At 32.4% G+C, this 20,176-nt stretch overlaps 1 protein-coding gene across 4 annotated transcripts in view; it reads left to right on the top strand.

The window, feature by feature from the left end:
- The window catches only part of RPGRIP1L (RPGRIP1 like), a 131,618-nt gene that overhangs the window by 7,291 nt on the left and 104,151 nt on the right, over positions 1-20,176 (top strand). For all 4 annotated transcript variants that reach the window (XM_043988469.1, XM_043988472.1, XM_043988468.1 and 1 more), the window contains exons 4-7: positions 374-509; positions 4,392-4,690; positions 10,317-10,419; positions 13,146-13,289. In XM_043988469.1, coding sequence (XP_043844404.1) covers positions 374-509; positions 4,392-4,690; positions 10,317-10,419; positions 13,146-13,289 — 682 coding nt within the window. The remainder of the gene's footprint in view (positions 1-373; positions 510-4,391; positions 4,691-10,316; positions 10,420-13,145; positions 13,290-20,176) is intronic.

A 20,176-nucleotide genomic window follows, 5' to 3' on the forward strand; every position in this document is an offset into this window, starting at 1 on the left:
GGTCAAATCACTGTTCTAAGCTATGGCTTCCTTCTCTCTAAAATGAAAGGCATATTTCCCTAAATCATCTCTAAGATACAACTCTAATAGGATGTAATACTAAGAACTTTTACTTCATTAGCAGTATTATTTTTTGAGTATCTATTTGTGTTCTTTAATACTTTTTTTAAAAAACACAAAATATTGATATTTGGTGTGTGTATATATATCTGTGATGTGAAAAATATAAAAGCCATTATCTAAATGAATGATAAATTGATAAAAAATTTCAAAATCCTAAACTAAGTCAGATCAAAGATTTTTTAGGAAATGCATTCTAAATATTAAATATGTGATTAATTTTCTTGGAATTCTTTTTTGTCAAAATCCTCAGTTACCTGGAATCCAAAGTCTCGACAACTAGTGTCACGTGTCAGTCGTGAGGAATTGGAAGATCGATTTTTGCGTTTGCATGAAGAGAACATTGTACTCAAACAGCATGCCTCTCAGCAAGAAGATAAAATTAAAAGGTTATGATATAGAATTTTTTAAAACAAAAGTTGAAGGGTATAAAATCTTTCATTATCTTAACTGGAAATGATTCTCTTACAAACAAAAGGATCATGAGGGTTTGGTATGGCTAGAATTAATATTTTAAAGAAAAAAGCTAATAACTAATCATACCTTAAGTTTACATATGTCTGTGTAATTTAATAATATTTATGGCTTAATAAGTAGTTGTACTAGGACATCTATATTTGATTTAAAAATGGAATTTTTTAAAAAGAAAAATTATCTATAATATACTTCTCTCAAAGTGCCCTTTTAGAATTCATGTTCCCTTAAGTATTGGAGTTCATTAATGAATTCATGTCTTTAATCTTTGGGACATGCTTAATAAACATTTTCTTAAGAGTTGAATTAATCTGGATTATATATTAAACTCAAAAGAGAATGTCTATTGACTCATGCTGCCATTTTTTTTGTACCAGAAATTTAGTCTAGTATTATTTTCTTGGATATGCATTTTCTATATGTTCAGAAACACGATCTTTTGAATGCATAATAACTGTTTTTAAAAGTTCAATAAATATTGCAAAAAAACCCTCATAGATTCTCTTAAAACAGATTCATATTCATATTTTCTAATCTCTGGGTTCATTGAAAAAGTAATACAGTTATTGAAAATGCCTGGGTGTTTTCCTTTAAAATATACCAGTAAAAATTATCCTTCAATTTTTAAAATAAGTTTTAACTTAGATAAAATGTTCAGTACTTCAAAGAACAAGATGACCCTTCTGACCAGTTTGAAAAGGACTTGTATTTTAAATTGTTTTTCCAATAGTGGTAGCAGTGATTGGTTATTCAAAGATATAGTTTTTCCTGATCTATTTATGACCAACAGCACATATTTTCATAAGATTTAGAGCTAGAAGACATCTTTGAGGTCATTTAGTCCAACCCATCCATTTTATATAATTAGAAAATTGGCCCAAAAAGGTTAAGTGACTTTTCTCAAGGTCATTTTTATCAAATGGTTAGTCAGAGTTAAGAGTGTGACCTTTGGCCATCAAATATGGTTTTCTTTTCTGCATAGCCAATTAACCAATGCAAAATTAAATCTCAGCTTTGACATCATTAGCACTACACCCTAACTAGAAACTATAAAGAGGACAACAGAGAAAGCAAGGTTGCTTTATGAAAAAATAGTGTACAATCAGTTGGAAGCCCCAGGTTCTGCCTCTTCATTAAATAACTATGGGAAGTAACATAGCACAATCAAATGCTGGATTAGAAGTCAAAAGACCTAGGCTTGAATCCTAGCCCTGCCACTTGATCCTATGTGACCTTGGGTAAATCATTAACCTCTTTGTGCCTCATGTTTACCTTCTGTAAAATTAAGGGATTAGACTATATGGCCCTTAAAGTCCCTTCTAGCCACTCTTGGACAAGTCACTTAGCTTCACTGGGGGCCTCAGTTTCAACACTTAAAAAAAGAATTAGTCTAGGTGAATTATTATTATTATATAATCTCATAAGATTTATACAGCATTTTTCTGAGATTCCTTCCAGCAGTGACATTGCTACAAATACCTAGATTGAGATAGTTCTAAATTAACGCATCTTTTCTCTGCCTTTAATATAAATGTCATTTTGTAAACAACCATGGCCCTAGGTCCTAAAAATGATTTAGTTCATGTTTCTTCTACCAATCCAGTAGTCTCACAAGATATGATTGTTTAATGGTTCTTATTCTTCAAAAGATCTAGGAATTCATTGGTGGGTGAGTACTCCTTCCATTAACATAATTAGCAAGTCTCCATCTTCCTACCAACTTTTACTCTCACCTTAGTAGACTGTTATATAAGTTACTTGAACTAGAAAAATTTAATATTCTATTATGGCCAACTTTCTGGGAATAAGTCTCCCCAAATGTAGTCTCAGTGTTTATACTAGAAACCTTTCCAACCTGTGAGAACTTGTGCTCATTGTTACTGAGGGTCACATCCATGGCATGAGGAGGCATCAGAGTAGTACTTTAATTATTAATTTGTTTGTCTTACTAATTAAAAAATGAATAAAGGAAGTCTGCTTTCTTTACTATTTATTCAGAATAAATCATTATGCCTTCTGGGGAAGAGATTGACAGTTTGGAAATTTGTATCATAATATTATCACTATAGATATTTGGCTATTTACTGAAGAGTATTTTTTGAGTGTCAGCATTAAATTCCATGTAACTTCTCTGAAGGAATTTAAAACTGTTATATTGATTCACTTGTCTTATCTCAGAAATTACGATCATAGATTTTCCTCCAAGTGTAGATTAATAGTGTAGCATTAAATTTGGTATGCCCTTGGAACATTATTTATATCTTCAGTAGAACGTCCATATGTCTTTGTATGATTGAGTAAATTTTGGTGTAGAAGGTGGCATCACCAAATCCATTTGACTATCTCTCATGGCAGACTGACTCTCATGCATGTAATGTGTTCCCATAGTTAGGCTACAAATAGCTCAAAATCTTCGAACTCTTCTTTAGTGGTCAGAACAGTGTTAGGTTACTAGACCTTGGCAGATCTGCTAATTAAATATCATCAGTCTCTTTCAATTGTGTAAAAGGGGGACTGAGCCATTGATAAATATTATAGGGTGCTTCATTTGTAATTATCAGCATTTTTTCCTTTATCTCTAAGGCTGCCTCAGGGAAAAATCTTAACTGATCATGTTATATATAAATGTCCTTGATGGTACATGCTGTACAAACAAAAGCTAAATATGTATTTGCTACTGCATCCATAGAGGACTTTACTTATGGGTAAGAAACCAGTGTTCTGTGACATCCCAAAGCTATTAAGGATTTTTTTATTTCACTTTTGTTCTTTTAAGTAAAAGCTTCTGTCTGTAACCATGCTAAAATAAAGCAAACCCCATAGAACAAATGAAGTGTGTTTTTATTTTTAATCTCCTGTCTGAGTCTTTGCAAAAATGGATTCTCTATAAATTAGATACAGCTATTGAAGATGTGCGACCAATTTTGTAAAGTCTTGAACTTGTATCTCTCATCAAAGCCACCTTTCCTTTCTTGTCTTGCCAAGTTTTTTTAAACATTCACTGTCAGACATGTTTTCCGTACTTATATATTACATCACCCTCATGTGCCCTTTCTGTCTTTTGTTCTGTCTTACCAGTGTTTATCAAAACTTAAAGGAATCAAAAGTATAACTCTTGTGATTCCACAAGTAAAATTTGTAAACATTTAAAGATAGGAGAAAACCATACATTCTCTAATCATTTTCTATCATTCACAATTAAGTTTCTTGATCACTTGGTGTAGCATAACAATTTCATTCACTTAGAATTTATTGTGGTTTTTGATTTGCCCCACTACACATTTTTAAGATTTTTATATACCTTCTTACAAAGAAATCAGAGATAATGTCATCAAATGTTACATATTATTAACATGCTTTCAAAATAGTTTAAACTTATAGTAGAATTACAAATTGAATTCAACAAATATTTATTTTTTACATATCTTATACTTCATTCACGACAGACATCTATAAACTGTAACTGTGCTTAATGGCATGCCGAGTTCCTATATACGGTCATGCGTTAAAAATTGTATTTAAGGGGCATATGGAGTAAATATGTGTTCTCTCCTTACTAACCTTAAATGATAAGCCTTAGGAAACTGTTATTTGTCAGTGCTATAAAGCAGATTGTTGCCCAGTGGTTTCAATTATCATCAAAGGATTCTTCACAGGCAGTAATAGTTACATCAAAACCTGAAATTTATTATTCAGGTTCTGCACTGAAGTCTTCACAGTGATTATGTTCCTTTCAACAGAATGCATTTTATGCTGACTTCTCACATTCCTTTTCATCTTTTTTATTATTTCCCCAGAATGGCCACCAAGTTAATACGGCTTGTTAATGACAAGAAAAGATGTGAGCGGATTGGTGGCGGCCCCAAGCGGCTAGGTCGGGATGTGGAACTAGAAGAAACGATTGAACAGCTGCAAGAAAGAGTTCATGAGCTTGAAAGACAAAATGAAGGCCTCAGAAACAAATTAATTTCAGCTAAACAACAACTTCAATTCCAAGGTCATAGACATACTCCATATAACCATGTACAATCTCGTGTTAACACAGGACGGAGAAAAGTGAATGAGATTTCTGGCTTTCAAGAAAGCCCAAGGAAAGGTATAATTAAAATTTGTTTAAAACTCTAGAATTCTTAGAGCTCACTTTTCTCTATCTCACTTAATGCTATTGGCTAGAACAATTCTTCATTCTTGCTTTTCATTAATTTTAGCATTTGTATTATGATATCTGGGTAGCTTGAGCTTAACAATTATTTTAAAATAAAATAATTATATTACATTGATTTTTTTGAAAGAAAAGTTAAACTTAATTTATGTAAGAGTAAAGAACAAATTTGTTTGCAAAATGTTTAAGAAACCTTAAAAAAGGAAATTAAGCTTTGAGTTTGAGTAAGCAAGTAAAAGAAAATTAATTTGTTTACCTTTAAAGTCTTCAAACTGCCTTGTTTTTATGAAAGCTTTATTAACTTTTTATAAAGTTATATCAGAATTCTTACATAAAGTTTACTAGATTTTCTTCACTACAAGCTGTTAGCATTTTCCTCTTTTTACATATGAATAACAAAGATAAAATGACCTTACCATGGTAAGGAATCTCAAACCCAAATCATTTGGCCATAATCCCAATCCTTTTCTTAACCAATTCAACCACTTTATTTACAGTGATACTAAAATATAATGGAGTCTATTGATTTTATTTGTTTCATGTAACACAATCAACATTCATTTCTGATTCTAAATTAAAAAAAAAAAAAAACTTTCATGAGGAATGAAAACTTTTTTTCTTAATCTAGACATAGCTGCCCAGAAAAGTAACCTAAAATCCCATGCTTAATTTAGTAAAGAAAGCTTACCTGAATAGAAAAGACAAAAATAGGTGCTATATTTCTCAATTGATAGCTAAAAAATTTAACTATCTCCTTTGTACAGCCATCTCTTTGAAATCTGTGAGGACTCCATATGGAGAATGGAGATGTATGAAGAAAGGGTTTGGTCATTTATAGCAATTTGGTTTTGGGAATAGACTCTTTATAGAAGCATTATAGATTATGAGCCAGAAAATAAAATGCTGCCATTGAGTAACTTCATGACCTGAACAAACTATTTGATCTCTCAGAGCCTCAGTTTCTTCTTTATCTGTAAAATGGAAATAGTTATAAACAAACCTTGCTTAGGGTGGTGTCATTTATTAACTATGAAATTTATGGAATAAAGTATGTTAAAGACACATGTCATGGTATAGCAGAAAGAATAGTATATTAGGAATCAAATTCTAGTCTCAACTGTGCCATTAGCTGTGTGACTTTGGGCAAGTCATTTAATGTCTGCAGACTTCAGTTTTTTCATTTTTAAATGAAGAATTTGGATTAAGTAATTTTTATGCTTTATTTTATCTTGAAAATTATTTGTGTACCAAATGCCTTCATTATTTAACAATGCTATATAATCAATGCCCAGATAGGACACATTTTATATACCCTCAAATAAAACTTTTTTGTAAATTCCAAGAGTAAACAGGATTCCTCTCTTTGGAAGGATCAGTAAAGTAATAATAATATTCTTTTAAATGACTCTGTAGTTGTATATCATATGATTATTATCAGTTCATAAAATTTAGAAATAATTATGTTCTCAACACCTATAACCTATAACAGACCAAACTCAGACCTATAACATATAACTTAGACCAAACTCAGCACCTATAATTTAGACCAAAGAAGGTCTATTCTAAATCCCTTATCTATTAAGGCTAGTATATTGAAAAATATGGCTTAGGCTTAAGAAGTGACAAAAGCCAAATCTTTTAGATTAATCAGAAACCTCATGTCTATCTGTTAGGAATACTTTCTTCCAGTAAGGAATTAAAAGGTGAGTGATTATCAACATAATTTTTCATTTAATATTTTACCAGAAGTTATTAGTTACTGATACTGGGCTCATATAAGAATCAGTTATGTGTGTGACATTACATCATCTACTAGTTATAGTAGAGATCAGAATTAATATCAACTTAGAAAAAAGGTGAGAAGATACTACCATATATATCTTCTCACCTTTTTTCTAAGTTGATATTAATCATCTATAGCTTCAACCTGACCTATTCAAAAGAAAGCTAAAAAGTAAGAAATGGAAGAAGACAAAGATATTGATGTTGATTATCACCATTTTCTGCAATAATTAAGCTGATGTAAAACAATTACCATAAGGAGGAGGCCCACAAAGCCCAGACATCAATGGAAAGAGAAAACATTTTATTTCCTTGCCAAGTGGAGAGAATTGGCAGTCCAGTTTGGAGTATAAACTCAACAAAAAAATAAATAAGTCTACAAAAAGCTTGCTGTGAGACCCAAATGAATGAACCACCACATTGTTCATTCATAAATAAAACTATTGGGAAGACAATAGAGACACACAAAGGAAAAAATTTTTTCAGTGTTTCTATATCAATCTATTTTTATCATCAATGACAAAGGAACTACCCTAACACCTCAATCTGTGTACTATACCAAGAAGCAGAATTGGCACTTGAGAAAACAGTTAGAAAGCATGACTGTGAAAGCAAGTACATGCTGATGTAATCCATGGGAAGTGTAACATTATCTTGAAAGATTGCAGTTTCATTTTACAATTATCAAAAATAGGGGAAGATACCAAAATCATGGAAAGAATATCGAATGATATTAATATTCCTAATATATTATTGAGAGAGCTTCAATAACTACTGACCCATATTCCTACTTTCTTATCTTTATAAAGTCTTTACAAGAATGATCTATATACATATTGAGGGTATCTTTGATGAAAACATGAAAAGAATCAGGCTTTTTCAAGTGATTGTCTCTGGAAGAACATATCTTTTCAATTACTTGACTTACAAGGACTCCCTATATTTATTGTTTGTTTATTACGTGTGTGTGTGTGTGTGTGTGATTTTGATTCAGTAGAGGAAATCTCAGCCTATAAGACTCTCCTCCCACAAGTGTGATGCATATTGTGGAATCACAGGATTCCATAATGAATGCGACCACAGGAATAACTTTTCAGGTACCTTTTGCTGATTTATGTGAAGCAAGAGATAAAGTATGAAAATATATATTTTTCAAAAATGTTCGGCTTTAAGCAAGGTCTAAATGATGAGGTGAGGTCCACCAGATGCTTCTTTTTGCAGGCAATAATTTTATGCTGATTATATCAAGCTCCAGAACAGTACAGGGCCACTGCAATGAATTGTTACTCAAAAGAAATAAATAAAAATCCATACCAAAAAAACTAAGTGGATGAAAAATGCCTGTTATCCCAACTCTGATTTGCAGTTAATTGACTAATCCACTAAGATAGTACATTGGAGGGGCAGCTACATGGCACAGTGGATAAAGCACCAGCCCTGGATTCAGGAGGACCTGAGTTCAAATCCAGCCTCAGACATTTGACACTAGATGTGTGACCTTGGGCAAGTCACTTAACCCTCATTGCCCCATCAAAAAAAAAAAGATAGTACATTGGTATGGTTATTTATGACAAGTGTTACAAAACAGATGATGAGTTGAGCCCAGAACTGAATTAGAGGTAGTTAGTGGTCCAGATTGCTTTTGAGAAATTACCCTATGCTTTTAGCAGTCCTAAAGCTTTTTCCAACACAAAGATCCACATTTTTATACAACTATTTCAAAATACTGAAATATCACACAGTCTCCAAAGAATCACAATTGTAGGTAGTGGATGACACATGGTGTTTCCCATTGGGAAGAATATTATCAGTGATAACTTACATGCAAAAAGTAGAATGAGGAATATCATTGAGGAAATGTTTGAACAAAAAAAAAGGAAGTAGACTAGTCACATGACAAGAAGATACTATATGAACACTTGAGTGCTCTACTGCTACCCATAAAATGAAAAAGACTATAGGAATGTGGCTAATGAATTAATGAATCCTTTGTGAAGTACTTAGAGACACAAATTCCAGTGATTAGACTTCAAAGATGTGTTGGTGTCTATGATGAGATCACAAATCAATTGAAATATTAAAGTAAAATGAACTAATTAGAACATTTTCCTAAACTTTGTATATTTTAAGAATTCTTAGCTTTTCGGGCAATTATTTCACTGTTAAGTAGGTCATGTTAAGCCTTGTTCAGTACAGATATCCATTTAAAAATGATTTTTATAGTATCCACTGATAGCATAATTTGCTTAGGAAAAAATTTGGAATTGTTGCTAAACTAATAATAATGGCAATCTAGTGAGACTAATACTTGGTGTAAGAAAGTCATTTATTTCATTATTTGAAATCATTTTTTATAATAATATATAAATAAATCCTTAGTACCTAATAAAAACAGGTGAAAGTTCCATAAGTTTAGTATTTTATAATTTGTTGAAAAATGAACTTTTCAAAACCCATTCAATTTCATTGTAAGCTTACACATCTCTAGTATGCTCTGTGGTTAGTTCATTAATAAATGATTTAATTTAAAAAGAATTTGTACAACAGTTGAATAATTTCTAGTCTATATTTTATTCATTTCAAATTTCAGAAACAAGACTAAAAGATGTAGTATGTAAGTAAAAGGGTGACTAATTTTCCATGATGATGGATTTCTAAAAAGTGGTATAAGTTTTGGGGGGGTTAACTCAATCATATTTTACATACAAGAAGGGAGTTTCCTCTTGAAAGGAATTCAATTGTGAATTATTCGGTAAAGTTGACAATTATTTTTATAAAACAAATAACTCCATGATTAATCTTTCATGTAAATATGGATTTTCATGTGGTTTTTGCTTTCAAGCAAGATATGTTTAAGAATTTTTATTTAAATTTTAACACTAACATTAAAAAGCAATAATATTATTAATTAATTCATGTCCATTCTCTATACTCCAAGATAAAACAACCTTCTTTCATCTTAATTTGTTCTTGTTCAGTCATTTCAGTCATGTCAGACTCTTTGGACATTTGGAGTTTTCTTGACAAAAACATTGAAGTGATTTGACATTTCCTTCTCCAGCTCATTTTACAGATGAGGAAACTGAAGATTAACTGACTTGCACAGGGTTGCATAACTATAGGTGTTTGAGGCCACATTGGAACTCAGATATTCCTGACTTCCTGTTAGACCCTAGTGCTCTAACCACAGCACCACCTAGTTGCCCTTTGTTTTTGTTTTTTGTTTGTTTGTTTTTAGTGAGGCAATTGGGGTTAAGTGACTTGCCCAGGGTCACGCAGCTAGTAAGTGTTAAGTGTCTGAGGCCGGATTTGAACCCAGGTACTCCTGACTCCAGGGCCGGTGCTCTATCCACTGCGCCACCTAACTGCCCGCCCTTTGTTTTAATTACCCAGATTATTACTAACAAAAAAAAGTAGAGATGTTTCCTTTTCCTTGATCCTTGACTTTATTCTATAAACATCAGATTTTACTCCAGGAGTTCTAAATATAATTTGAATCTAATGACTTCTAGGTAATTCAGTTTTTACAACAGAATTTGTTTATGATTTACATGATACATGCCACTGTTTTATGTAATTTCAACTGTTTGAGATCTAACAATCCCTTTGGAGAAATATGGTATCTGATTCTGTATTTTGTACGACAAAAAACTCATTGTTGTTCCTGATTTAATTATCCACGTCAATATTATAGACAACCAAAATGTATACCTGCCTTTTTAGGGCTTGTATCTATTAAAAGCACTTTAGTAAACTGAATTTTGTCATATATTTTTAGGAACAAGATTACAAGATGCAGAAAGGGTAGGAACTCCACAACCCTCACCTACGGGATTTAAACAACGTTTACTTCAAGAAGCAAGAGAAGAAATAAAAGCTTTGTATGTACACTTTTCATTCATTATGGAGAAAAAATTTTAACATTAATTTCTAAGACCAGATTTTTTAAATTAGTTTAAATATTACCATAACCATAAATATTACCATAATTCTGTGGCAAATAAGAATAGATATTTGGTATATTCAATAAAATGAGAAAAATATCCAGCTTCATTGACTGAAAGATTTAAAGAACAGGTACTCTTAGTATAATCCAATCCACCTCCCCCCAAGGGAACAGCATAAATCCCAATCATTTAGAATAGTATAAGCTTCAGAGTCGGTATTCTCTTGCCAAAGAAAATGTAGATACATTTTTTAGATCCTGACTTAATTAGCTCTTTTGGTGGCAAAGGAGCTGTGTCTCAGCAGCATGGAATTAAATGGCACATATGGCTTTAGCCTTTAGTTTTATGATATATTTCCAATATGTAAGATTTCATATTTTTATTTCAGAACTTTAATTCTACTACATTCACATCACTTTTTCATTTCAAAAAACCTCTCAAATTAACTGGCAATGAATCATAGTCAGTGTCACATTCTTATTGTCAAGCAGTTCTTGAGATTTACATTGGATGAATATAGAATAAAGGGAGAAAATATCTCAGGATAATAACATGCCTTCAGTAGATAATAGTCCTCAAAAAATAATTTGACTTATTTGTAGTGCCTTGCCTTCTACTAAAGTGGCCTTTGATCATAAAGTTACAAAAATAATCACTTGAAGTTAGACTCAAATAGCATACCATAGATATTTTGTTATCTAACCATAAATTATAACTAGAATATCTAGGTTTCACAATATTTCTATGAACCTTCAGAAACAAGGATGGTCCAATCATAAACAATAAGGAACTGTGGAGACATAGGTCATCTATGGCCAGTTTTCTGCTCAGTGTAGTGACATGAAAGGGCCTGAGCTTATAGACTAGCTGAAGATAGCCAGAATCCTGAGTATGTAGTAGGAGGTCAATAAATACTTCTTTAATGAACTTAGCTGAAGAAAACCAACTTTGAAAAACTTGAGAAAGCTAATTAATGTAATGACCAACCATGTCTCCAAGGGACTTAGAATAAACCCAAATCACACACCCTCTAATAGAAAGATGGTAGATTCTAAGGTACAGAAAGAGGCACACATTTTTAAACAGGGCCATTATATGTATTTATTTTGGTTGACTATTTTTCCTTCAGTGTTTTTAAAGGAATAGATAGAATTGTAGAGAGGCAGCGTTAGCAATAATGATGCCCTCCCAAAAGGCCATTGAAACTTTTTTTTTTTTTAATGCACAGAAGAGAACAGAAGATCTTGGATGTTGAATTAGATTACCTTTTAAGTTCCTTTCAACCATAAATGCATGTAATGATAATATATGTAAAGCACTTAAATATTCAAGCGCTGTATAAAAGTTAGTAATTATTATTATTACCTCCTATTATGGCTGTTAGAGAATTTAATTAATTATAGCTTTGGGGCTTTAAAACATTTATAGTCTAACAAGAAGACACTACAACTAAGGAGTGCAGTAGAAAGGGTACTGGACCTGGAGTTGGTTAGATCTGAATTCAAATTCAGCCTCAGAAACTTACATTTAACTTCCACCTGCCTATGTTTCCTCATCAGCAAAATGGGGATGATATTAATAGCGCCTGCCTCAAAAGGTTGTTATGAATATAACATTAGAGAATTTTTGTAAGGACTCTCTTAACCTTAAAATGCTATATAATTGTTACTTATTATTATTCATTATGTTCAAACACACATAACATATGCAAAGACTATTCCATATTGACAAAAGATGACATTTAGAAGAGAAGGAATTCGGGGCAGCTAGGTGGCACAGTGGATAAAGCACCAGCCCTGGATTCAGGAAGGTCTGAGTTCAAATGCGGCCTCAGACACTTGACACTTACTAGCTGTGTGACCCTGAGCAAGTCACTTAACCCCAATTGCCTTACCAAAAAAAAGAAAAGAAGCAAAGGAATTCAAAAGTATCATACAGTATAGGAAAACAGTTGCAAAAGGCCTAAGAAAAGGTATGAATGGACCTGATAGATTAAAACTCTGCTTCACCAAGCAAAATGAAGTTAGTATAATCTAAATCATCTCTCTCTAGACAGTGACCCCCTTATAATGGCTGGAGGGGGAAAACTTTAAAATTCATTAAAAAAGTATTTCTTGAGCTCCTGCTACGTACTTAAGATTCTAGTTGTTTTTAGCTAGTCTATAAATTTTGGTCTCTTCATATTTACTTTTGCTTCCAGCACCTACATTTACATTTCAAACATCTAGAAGCAGAGAATTTGCCATGGAAGGCCTATGTCTCTAGTTCCTTATCTGCTATGATCTAGACCATCTCTGTTTCTTGAGCTTCTTAGAAATATCGTAAAACCCAGCTATTCTGGTTACAATCTGGCTAGATAACAAAATAATCATTTTATGCTTTTTCATTCTTACTTTGTAATTCTAACTTGAACTGATTATTTTCATATATTTTAATGAATTAAACCAGAGTTCAGTCCCTTGATGAATATGATAAAAGTATATCTTGTGTACATTTTCAGCCTATTAGTGTTTCTTTTTAGACTTACTACATACCTGTGCATGAAGACATTTGAATCAAGAGATCTACATTTTCTTCCTTTCAACATAATATCTTAGCATTGATTTTAAAGTTTTTTCTCCAGACAACAGTGTTTCATTGAAGATATTCCTATGTTTTAGAGAAACTTTGGTTGAAACACAAAGAGACCAGATACTAGATCTGGAGCACACAGCAGAGGTGCTGAAAACTCAGATGAGGAGAAAAGAAAATGAGCATGAGGCATCCCTTTTACAACTTCGAGAACAGCAAGCAACAGACCAAAGGTATCTAGAAAATATAAATCTCTACCTATGGCAGTCACAATTATTATATAATGCATTATCATGAATTGTTTTGTTGTTGTTGTTGTTGTTGTTTGTTTATTTCTTGGTTTGTTTTGCAAGGCAGTGAGGGTTAAGTGATTTGTCCATGGTCACACAGCTAGTCAAGTGTCTGAGGCTGGATTTGAACTCAGGTCCTCCTGAATCCAGGGCCAATGCTTTCTTTATCTACTGTGCTGCCTAGCTGCCCCCCATGCATTATGTTTTGTTGACTAATCTGAATTTTCCTGTGTAAAGTTCAGATTTTTATTTATACTCATAATGTTGTTTGGCTTTACTTTGAGCCTGTTACAATTACTGATGGGCAGTGAGCTACCATTAACATGCTATGTAATTGCTATCTTCCTAGGGAAATTAAGGCATGAAAATGGGGAGTTGTAGACTCAGATCATAGGTTCATAGGATATTGAATGAAATGGATCTTTGAGAACATCCAATATAGCCACCATATTTTGTAAAAGAGAAGACAGAAAGGTTTAGCAAATCATCCAAGGTGTCACAGGCCATTTGTGGCAGAACTGGTGCTAGAACTCATATTGCCAGACTCCCTGTCCCTATTTGTTTCTAATCTGCCACTGTACATGACAAAGCCCTGCCAGACTCCCATGGTTATCAGATGTGACCTGGATGAAGATCCAGCAAAGAAGACTGAGAAAGAGTAGTTAGATAAAATAGAGCAAGATAGACTTTGATACTACTACTTACATTGTGAGAATGAGATACAGACATATAAATGTAGATGTTCTTTTAAAAAACATTTTTTTAAATATTAAAAGGCCTATTGAAAGAACTGAGTACCATGTACTCAGCTATCACTTTAGCACATGGTATTGGGTTTTTGTTTTTGTTTTTTCACTAAGCAGAATACTAGATTAAAATGAAACTTAAAGGTTACAGGGACTTGTAAATTCCCCAGAGTTGCCTACATGAGGTGAATACTGAATTTATTTCTTGCCTCACAAACTTTAGAAAGATTTTATTTCTATATTTGTCAGAAATTAAAGATACTTGTGATGAATGGTGTGCCTACTTGGGATACAGTAGTGAAAACTAAAGACATAACTTACTAGAAGTGATTCAGAGTTTTTTCCCCCATATGTTTACATGTATTTTGATATTTTATGGGTAACAGCAATTTTTTTAACTAATGGAAAACTGTAGAAATAATGTTAGGGAGAATATAAAACTTGGTATAATTTACTGTAGAGAAATATCACAAAATAAAAAACATATTTAAACTTCTTTTTTACGGATGCATTATTTCAGATTTGAAATTCTAGAAGTCTGATCTGGATGTTAGATGCCATGTTCCAAACATGAACTTAATGTAGTTGTAATCTTCAGAGTGGTATTGCCTGATATTTATGGCAGAGAGCCTTTTCAGGGAATATTACAGAAACCCTTCATAGTATGTGTTTAATAGACCAGTTTGGTTTGGCATCAGCTTGACATAAACTTTTGGTTATTCAAAGCCTTTAATTGCTTTGAAGTAAGAGCCCAGTGCTGCTCCTTTTTATTAAAATCATGTTTTTTCCTGTTGTTGTGGCCTATTTGGGAAGACCAAGTTGTGATTTTTGCATATGTTCTACATAATGCCTCATTAGTTTAAAATCTTGTATCATTTACAAGTAGCCTGCATGTCTGTGTTGTTTTGAACAAAAATTCATATTAAAATTTAAACATATAAAAATGTACATTTTCTGCTTATTAAACTAGGAGACCCTAAACTAAATGTAAAACAGTTATGTATGTGATCAGGATAAATCAGGAGGATTTTACCTTTTGTGAAGTTTTCAAATATGAGAATATTGTTCTCATCAAACATATAATTAGTTGGTTTTAAAAAGAAATCCTAGCTTGTTCATCCTCTTGATTAAAAATCATATCTGTGTCATAATGTCTGACAAATGGCTAACTTAGAAATTTTTGCTTATGAATCTATTCATTCACTTTATGGAAAGAACATTATCTTAGACCTGCATAGAAGAGAACTTGCTTCTATATGTATGGGGAGTAAGAAAGATTATTTACCAAAACTCCCTTCATCCCCTTTCTTGTTCACATCCTTACTAATAAGATCAGATCTGCCATTATCTTCTGACAGGGGATGTGACTGTGATCTGAGCTATCTATATCTGGCACTAAAAAGTTCACTTTGATGCTTTTCTTTTCCACTTTAACTTTTAAAAATTCATCATAAGTGCCAACTTAAGCACTAAATCAGTGTTATTAATAACTTAGGAACTGGCCTGGTGAAAATCCTAAAAATCAAAATCTTTTTCTCTTTTGTTCTTGAAGTATTTCACTTAGTTAGGACTTTGCTAAGATCTCAGCTTTTGACACATTTTTGTAGAGTTTGATATAAACCCTGAAAAGCTCTCAAAATTAACTGCAAGTTTTACAGTGTGCATGAGGATATAGGCAAAGCTGAAACTTTGGAATTTCTCAGATAAAGGAAACTTATTTAAATAAGTTCCATGTTTTCCATTCAAGATTGGATATGAAGGAAGAGAAGCCAGGATTTGTCTTTGTTCATTTGATTTCCTTCTTTCTGAAACTGATAAAACTTTCCCAAACATCCTTAAGAAAATGTCCTTTCATGTTATTTTGTGTGCATATGCGGAGTCAAGAGAAGCAGCCTACTTTTTCCCAAGTTGATAGATAGTGAAAGCAACCAATGTTGGACTTATACATTTGCCAAAATACATTGGATTCCTATGAGTCAGGAGATGAGTGTTAAATAAAGCATTACCCCTTTATGAAACTTCCAAGTCAAAGAAGGACCCTATTTCATCTGTAATGGGTAAAACCATTGCATTTTCAAATGGACTTTCCCAGATTACATTATGGTAAATTCATTAAGGCTAAAAGCAACCTTGGGTAAGCTAGTCTATGTATAGCTTTCATTGATGTGCAGAGATAGTAAGACATTTGATCACTGACGACAGCCACGGATTTCAATCTAATTCAACAAAGATTTTCTAAAAATCAGCTACTTTGTCCTAGATACTGTACTAAGTGGTAGGAATAAACATTGTCATAGTTCTTACTCTTAAGAAGTTTTCATTTTGTTAGAGGAAAATAACATGAACCACACACAGATAAGCAAATAGATGTTTTGTTTCGTTTCTTGAGAGAGGGAGACTTCAACTGTATTTTTTGGACTTACTTAGCCTGATACAGTTATTTTTAAAAAGACTACTCTTTTTTAATATCTAATTCAGTGTGTCCTTAAAGCATCCTCTACTAAATGGCATTGGCTGTGTGGCATTCATAACTCAGTCTAACAAATCCAGGTCTTGTAGACATACGGTCCAACTATAACAGCATTCTTAAAGCATATGACGCCGAAGGCCCTTTTTTCTTTTATGTCATTTGAAAGAATAAAAGTATTGCTTCTTTAGCTTTCATCTTGTAGACTATATATAGTAAGAATTACATTTTTTATTACTGTTGCACCCAGTAGCAAAGCTAGTCTATAGTCAAGTGTTTTTCAATGTTCCCAATAGAAGTTACTTTTTTTAGAATTTTTTAACTTGACTGTTTCAGATTATCAGAGAGAAACTTGGCTTACAGGTTGTTAGTCTGTAACTTTTTTTTTCAATATAAAATCTAATTTAATTCAGCTTGTTTTGAATTTAGAGCTGGGCAAATAGCTATTCTCATAGTTTTAGATACTTTGGGCACACTTAATCATCAATGCCTGCCTTCTAGAGAAAAAAAGAAAGGAAAAACTACATTTTGCAAGTAGATAATCCTTCAAGTAATAATTGCTCATAGCATTTTCAAAAGTCATGTTGAAATAACTGAGAACTGAAATTTCATTAAAAAAAATTACCACACACTTAATCTGTTTTTAAAAAAATTCTCCACAACTGAAATTTCTCCATTACAATTCATCTTTATACATAGATAAATAAGATTTTTTTAAATGTATTATTCTTTCCTTCTGAGGAATGCTGTAAGTCTATGTGATATTCTCATCCTATTTATTTTGGAATGGATTGGAAGGTACTGCTTTAGCTATTAACTAGAGTTCATATAAATTTAGTGATATACTAGTTCAACAGATGTCATCTCTGGCCATGTTAATCTTACCCTTATTTCTCCATATGTCAGATGAAGATAATGCCTGTACCTTAATATATCTTTATACCTTAAAATGTTGATATCAAGTTTAAACGAAATGTCTATAAAGCACTTTGTGATCCTTAAAGTGCTGTATAAATGTTTGATATTATTACATCTAATAGAAACTTAAATACACATTTAACTGAATTTTCTCTTTATCTTTTTTCCTTTCAAGACTGCCCTTCATGTTAACCAGATTTTAGTGCTATAAAAATCTTGGGTGTGGGACATAAAGAATATGATACTGTATGTGATTTTCCCCAGGCCTCAAATTCACATAAATATGAGCCTAGGTTATTACATTGATTTCAACTTTAAATATAGGGTGTCCCAAAAAGTCATAGTGTGGTTTTAAATTAAGGGTTAAAACTGCACTGAGACTTGGGATACCCCATGTGTAATGTAATCAGTTTAATACTTTCAACTAGAAATCCTTAGAGTGCAAATGAAGCCATATTTTCATACTTTTGTGGCAAAAATACATACATTCAGCAATTAATATTGTAATTCAAACCTATAAAATTATTTTTTTCCCAAAGCACCTCAGGCTTTGAAGGATTCAACATATTTGTTTTGTACTTTTCCCAGAATAGCTGTATTAAACGTTCATATATTTTATTTCCAAGTGAAATGGTTTTTAAACTATATTATTTATATTATTTTCATCTAGGACAAATTCACCAACAAGCATTAAATATCTACTATCGGTAGAGCAATATAGCTGAAGTACTAAAACTTTCTAAAATGTTGTGCCTATTTCCCTGCTGTAAAAAAAAAAGTAATTATAGTTAACAAAAATAGTTGATTCAGGGGCAGCTAGGTGGCGCAGTGGATAGAGCACTGGCCCTGGATTCAGGAGGACCTGAGTTCAAATCCAGCCTCAGACACTTAATACTTACTAGCTGTGTGACCCTGGGCAAGTCACTTAACCCCAATTGCCTCACTAAAAAAAAAAATAGTTGATTCAGACCCAGTGGACCTGGGTTCAAACCTCAGAAGCAATTCTTACTAGCTACATGGCTTTGAGCAAGTCACTTCAGTTCTTTGAGAATCAGTTCTTCAACTGTGAGCTTGGAATAAAAATTCTTGCAGGATTATTGTGCAGATTGAATAAGTGGCATATGTGAAGCACTTTGTACACTACAAAGCGACAAATGTCAAACTTTACTAATATTCCTATGACTCTATAGAAACTAAATGTGACTGGGTTAGGGAGTGGGGGAGGTGATGAGGTATATTCAAGTGAAAGGCAGGAAAGCAGAGTGGTAAGATTGTGAACTTCAGTCCAGAAGATCCTGGTTTGAGTTCTGCTTTCATATCTTACTAGCTGAGTAACTCTGACTATATCACTTTAATCTCTCTAAGTTTCCATTTCCTCATCTTTCAAATGGGGATAAGTAACACCTATAGTATGTACTTCACAAAGTTATTGTGAGAATCAAATTGTGTAATTTAAGTAAAACCTTTTTCAAACCTTAAAGTGTAATATGTTAGCTATTGTTATTCCTATAACTCCTTTTGTTTCTGTTGTGACTATAAAGCAACATTTTTTAATTAGTAAAGATTATGTATTTCTGAATCTTATAGTTAGGTTTTCAAACACATTAAAAATTAAGAAAAAAATTAGAAAAACTAAAAATGTTAACAGATTAAATATTACCCAGTTTGGATACTATAGTTTTCTTAGGGGTTACCAATAAAAATGTTATTGTAGAGAAAACAAACCTAATAATTCTGGAAAACATTAAAAAAGTATTTAGCTTTCTTTGTTTTCACAGGAAATTTGTGAATTTTTGCTTTAGGCTTTATTGAAAGTTCTGGATCATACTGCTATTGAACCTTACTCTCTAACTAGTATTGCCTCTCCATGATGTCAGTTTTCATTAGGTGAAGAGGCAGAGGAGTTTGTTAAATAACTGTGAAAATATTATTAAATATATATTGCTGAACTACTAAATAAGAAGTGTTAGACTCTTAATAGTGTGTTAAGGCTACACCTTGGCCTAAAACTGAGATTCTTGGGCTTGTTTATCTTCTTTGTAAGGACAACTAACTGGCCAATGCCAAAACACAATGAACTTTCAAATATCAAAGAGGAAAATTAAGTATTTCAAGTCCTCAGCTGGTTTACAGATGTGTAAGCTTTGTAGTCTATTTTCTGGTTCCAGTATGGCATTGTGACAATTTTTCCAATATGTGTACAGTAGATAAATTTTAGAAGAAAAATTATGCATTTCAAATGGAAAACTAATATTTCCATTTTAAAATATATTTCTTTTGTTTAAAAATGTAGGCCAAATTTTAGTTATATATTTTTTTTCTCAAATACTTTTAGATATAAAACAAATTTAATTAGGTCACCTTTCCTGGTCCATATGTGTATGTGTCTTTTGAAAACAGGTATTCATTTAGATCTGTGATTAACCTTTACAAGATCTTCCTGTACAATTCTGTGTTTGCTTTAATCTCGGTAGGGAAAATACAAAATAGGATTGGAGCATATAGGGTTTCTATATACCCTGTGGATGTTAAATGATCTCATACAGCCAACAGCACATCTGCAACTTATTTAGATGCCAGTCTTAGGGCATTATTAGTACAAAATGCTAGGTCACTTTTCTTGAATATTTAGAAAAGTTTAGGTTCCAAGAGGAAACCCCAATAAATGGTAATCCTGTGACAGCCTCTATTTTGGGTAG

Source organism: Dromiciops gliroides, chromosome 2 (genome assembly GCF_019393635.1).
Source record: "Dromiciops gliroides isolate mDroGli1 chromosome 2, mDroGli1.pri, whole genome shotgun sequence".
Lineage (NCBI taxonomy): Eukaryota > Metazoa > Chordata > Mammalia > Microbiotheria > Microbiotheriidae > Dromiciops > Dromiciops gliroides.